This window comes from Ostrea edulis, chromosome 1, assembly GCF_947568905.1.
Source record: "Ostrea edulis chromosome 1, xbOstEdul1.1, whole genome shotgun sequence".
In the NCBI taxonomy this organism is placed as follows: Eukaryota; Metazoa; Mollusca; class Bivalvia; order Ostreida; family Ostreidae; genus Ostrea; species Ostrea edulis.
The window spans coordinates 74,580,663-74,585,366 of NC_079164.1; the positions used below are offsets into that span (position 1 = coordinate 74,580,663).

The 4,704-nt window shown below is 35.3% G+C and overlaps 1 protein-coding gene across 2 annotated transcripts in view; it reads left to right on the forward strand.

Annotated features, from left to right (window-relative positions):
- LOC125683021 (protein unc-93 homolog A-like) overlaps positions 1-4,170 on the forward strand; it is an 11,818-nt gene extending 7,648 nt beyond the window's left edge. For both annotated transcript variants that reach the window (XM_056160401.1, XM_056160398.1), the window contains exons 5-7: positions 1,557-1,692; positions 2,325-2,456; positions 3,269-4,170. In XM_056160401.1, coding sequence (XP_056016376.1) covers positions 1,557-1,692; positions 2,325-2,456; positions 3,269-3,519 — 519 coding nt within the window. In that variant the 3' untranslated portion in view covers positions 3,520-4,170. The remainder of the gene's footprint in view (positions 1-1,556; positions 1,693-2,324; positions 2,457-3,268) is intronic.
- The last annotated feature ends 534 nt before the right edge of the window (positions 4,171-4,704 follow it).

Genomic DNA, 4,704 nt, shown 5'->3' on the forward strand with positions numbered 1-4,704 from the left:
GAAAAAAATATTGTAATTCGGACCATACAGCTTTAAGCGTCATGCAATGCATAGGTCAAAATTTGTACCACCTCACAAATACATGTAGCTAGCGAAGTCCCCATATGAGTGAAAAGTTCTCAGATAGGACGTAAAATTATCAATCACCTAAACAAAGGCTATATGATATATCATGTTCCTATATTGCTATTATTCTCTATATTACATGTACATATTTCTATATTACCTTATCATTCATGCCTGTATAATATACATGTAGCCCAAAGCCCTATATTGCCTTATCATTTATGTGGATACATCCCGATATTGCCTTATCTTTGATATGACTAAATCTTGCATTGACTTATTTTCTGTATGATACAGCCCTATATTGACCTATTTTCTGGATGATAAGTACTACAATGACCTATTTCCTGTATGATGCTGTCCTATATTGACCTATTTTCTGTATGATACAGTCCTATATTGACTTATTATACTCCCCCCCCCAACGAAGTTCTGGGGGGTATATGGTAATCACTCTGTCTGTCTGTGCAGATTCGTGTCCGGGCCATAACTTCTTTGTTCTTTGACTTAGGCATACCATATTTGGCACACAGGTGGATCACCATGAGACGATGTGTCGAGTACCTTCATGACCTCTATATGACCTTGACCTCAGGGTCAAAATTAAAGGGTTTTTTTTACAATGGATTCGCGTCCGGGCCTTAACTTCTTTGTTCTTTGACATAGGCATACCATATTTGACACATGAGTGTATCACCATGAAACGATGTGTCATGTACCTCATGACCTCTATATGACATTGACCTCAAGGTCAAAATTAAAGGTTTTTACAATGGATTCGTGTCAGGGCCATGACTTCTTTGTTCTTTGACATAGGCATACCATATTTGACACATGAGTGTATCACAATGAGACGATGTAGCGGGTACCTTCATGACCTCTATATAACCTTGAACTTTGACCTCAAGGTCAAAATTGATTATAGATTTTGACATAGTCATACCACAAGACATGGGTGTATCACCATGAGACGATGTGTCATGTACCTCATGACCTATATATGACCTTGACCTCAAGGTAAAAATTAAAGGTTTTTACAATGGATTTGTGTCAGGGCCATGACTTCTTTGTTCTTTGACATAGGAATACCATATTTGACACATGAGTGTATCACAATGAGACGATGTATCGGGTACCTTCATGACCTCTATATAACATTGAACTTTGACCTCAAGGTCAAAATTGATTATAGATTTTGACATAGTCATACCATAAGACATGGCTGTATCACCATGAGACTATGTGTCATGTACATTCATGACCTCTTTATGACCTTGACCTTTGGTCTCAAGGTCAAAATTATAGGTTTATACCATGGATTTGTTTTCGGACTGTATCTTCCATTTTCTTCTACAAAGGCATACCATATTTTTACACTCAGGAAAGAGGTAATTTATACCTATTAACAACATCCTTTGGGAGATTGGGGTAAGCGGGGGTATTCTTAGTGATCATTGCTCACAGTACCTCTTGTTTTCTGTATGATATAGTCCTATATTGGATGTGCTCTCGGGATCTGGAACATCGGATACGTGATGATATGTTACGGTGTGGTGGACGCCATTTGTTCCTTTGCCTTTGGACGATTGGTCCAGTACGTGGGCCACATTCCATTCTTTGTTCTGGGTAATTCTGTTTATTCTGCATCGTAATTTATACACCTACTTGTATTTTTAAAAATGAAAGTAAAAGTACATGTATATACACCCTTCTGTATTATATATTTAATATATATCGGGAAAATGCGAGAAATTCATCGGGAATTTTTTTTATAACGAAGAAACGCGACGTAATTTTGATTTTGCATCATTTCAAATTCACAATTTGAAATGTTCTGTTCTGTTGCACTGTATAAGGTTAGTTTTATAATGATTATAATATAGGTTGAACAATTGTTGCACCATTTGTTGAATATGCTGTCCAAGACAATGAAAATACTTTTCTTCTAGTTTTTAGTACATGTCACTAATTCAGATAATTTCTTCTTTTTTTTGTTTGTTATATATATATATATATATATATATATATATATATATATATATATATATATTATTTCCCAGAATCTATTATATAACAATAATGATAGAATACTCTAATGTTTGATAATTTTAACGGAGCATTTTAATCGTTTTGTTACGCTCATGTTAGAGTGGAATTTTATTGTTCCAATACATTGTAAGCTAATTGATTTAGTTGGATAGATCTGTGACTTTGTGACATTTTTTTATCACCCTATCCCCCTGTGAATCTCTTTTCAGCTTTCCTTGTACATGGCGGCGTACAGATAACGTTGTTGCTGTGGACTCCGGATCCTGACGCGGTTTATTTGTTTTACATTTTGGCTGCTCTTTGGGGGATGGGTGACGCAGTCATACAAACACAAATCAATGGTAAATTCTAGATTCACCGCTTGGTTTTCTTATTCGAAGTAATTATTTTCTTATTTGTGTTTTTATGTCTATAGAATATAAAATATTTTGGAAGATTTTCTCCGTAGATTTAAAAAAATATATATATTAACAAATAACCTCTTCAATATTCATAAATATTTTCTTATTCAAAGAATAAGAACATCTATCTGAGCGGTTTAGGTATGCTTTATTAGATATTCATATCATGCACCAAATCACAGCGAAATTTGGACTCGAGAATCTCTTATCTGCAAACAAAACACATTTTTTATCATTCCGAAAAAAAAATTCATATAAGATAATTGAGAGCTTTATCACTCTTTTGATAGTGTAATCATACTTCATAAGAGGTGTTTTAAAGAGCCATTAAATAAAAAATTGGTGTAATGATCTACCTTTACCTTAACTTATTCCCATCTTTGCGAACAGTTTCTCCATGATAAACTACCAACGGCTGAGAATAACTGACTGCTTTGATTTCAATTCGATCTCACCATTGCCAAAGTAGGGTGTATACTTGTTGCCATCACAGGGAAATAACGTTCAGAGTGAGGTTTTTAATTTTAATCATTATCCCCCCCCCCCAATCACAAAAAACAACAACTGGATTTGCCTCCCTTATATTTTCCAACAAAACTGCTCGGATTCGCCTCGCATTTTTAATAAATTGTTTTCTTACAGATTTACTCGATATCAGATGCTATTCTTCGCCAAGTGCTCTAATGTGACCATTACATATATTTATTAAATGAGAATTTACAATCAAATGTAGAACTGTCTGTGTTTTCCAGCATACTACGGCTATCTCTTTGTTGACAACTCGGAGGCAGCTTTCTCCAACTATCGTCTGTGGGAGTCGATGGGATTCATTCTCGCGTTTGGATACGGAAACTTTGTAAGGACTGAAATCAAATTATACGTCACCTTCACGATCCTCTTGGTAGGGATGTTTTTATACAGCGTCACGGAGTTCCTGGAACGACGAGATAGGAAATCCCTCCACATTCAGAAGTCCCTCCCCATTCAGAAGACAAAACTTTAAGACGTCGATCGACGACGTGTGTCTTCTGCGATTTGAAGGTGCTTGACTCGTTGAGTAATTCGTGTTACATAATTTATAACTTTTGTATATATTGTGATGCCTTGTTTGTATAGTAAAATGATTTTTCATTGACATGGAGATCTCGATAAGTCCGCTCAAGTTTTTATCCCACTATACTGCAAGATCATACAAATCTTGCCAGATTCCCGAAACCGTTTGGGGATCATAAAATAAATAAGATATCCATTGTTCATACATGTTATCATGCATTGTTTTGTGTAATAGCTTGAGCCCACCCACATGACTCGTTCTTTATGTGTAGAATTCAGATGTCCCGGGTCTGTCCATCTGTCTGTATGGACGGAATCTAACTGTTATTACCAACACTGTTTTGTAATGGCTACCGCAAACACTGGTCAGATCTTGATGAAATTTTTAGATTGAAACAAAGTCAAACGTAATTTAAATTTTCTTTCAATAACCGAGTTAAAATCACTTTAGTTGTGATTAATTAATGTATCACTGGCAATGTGTATAATTTATCTTAAGATAAAAGAATTTACTTGTATGTATCCATTTCATTGTTGTAGTATATTGCTTGACATGTGTACATAATGTTCAAACATCGAACAAATAAAGTTGTTTACACATTGATGTGTTAATTGATAGACATACTAGTATTGTTCGATTAATAGGCAGTGAAAGTTGAACCAACTCAGTTTTTGGTCTGCCACCACATCAGAAATTCATAAATATGTAGTGGTACATATAAATGAGATACTCGTAGACATCAGAGAGAAATTAATTCTGTGAAACAAAGAATGAGGAATGATAATACATTCACATGTAATAACCGATTTGTCATTACATGTATGACAAGAACCTTCGCAATGATCGGTACCTAAAGGTTTTTCTTTAAAATGTGGCATGTAGGGTGCCTACGAGCTTTTTCTGTGAAATATACTGGTGACTTTGAATTTTGACACCAAAATCAATAAGGATCTTTTATCTCTTTATAACAATGCTAACTGGGAAATCAACCGAGCTCAAAATGTGGTCTGAAGCGTGTCTTCAAGACCTGTGTTATACACACATACTCAGCATGCACGAACGGTCCCGTTACTATACCCCCTCTGAGTCTTGCAATGAATTGCGAGGGGTGAAAGGAGAAATATATGACCCACA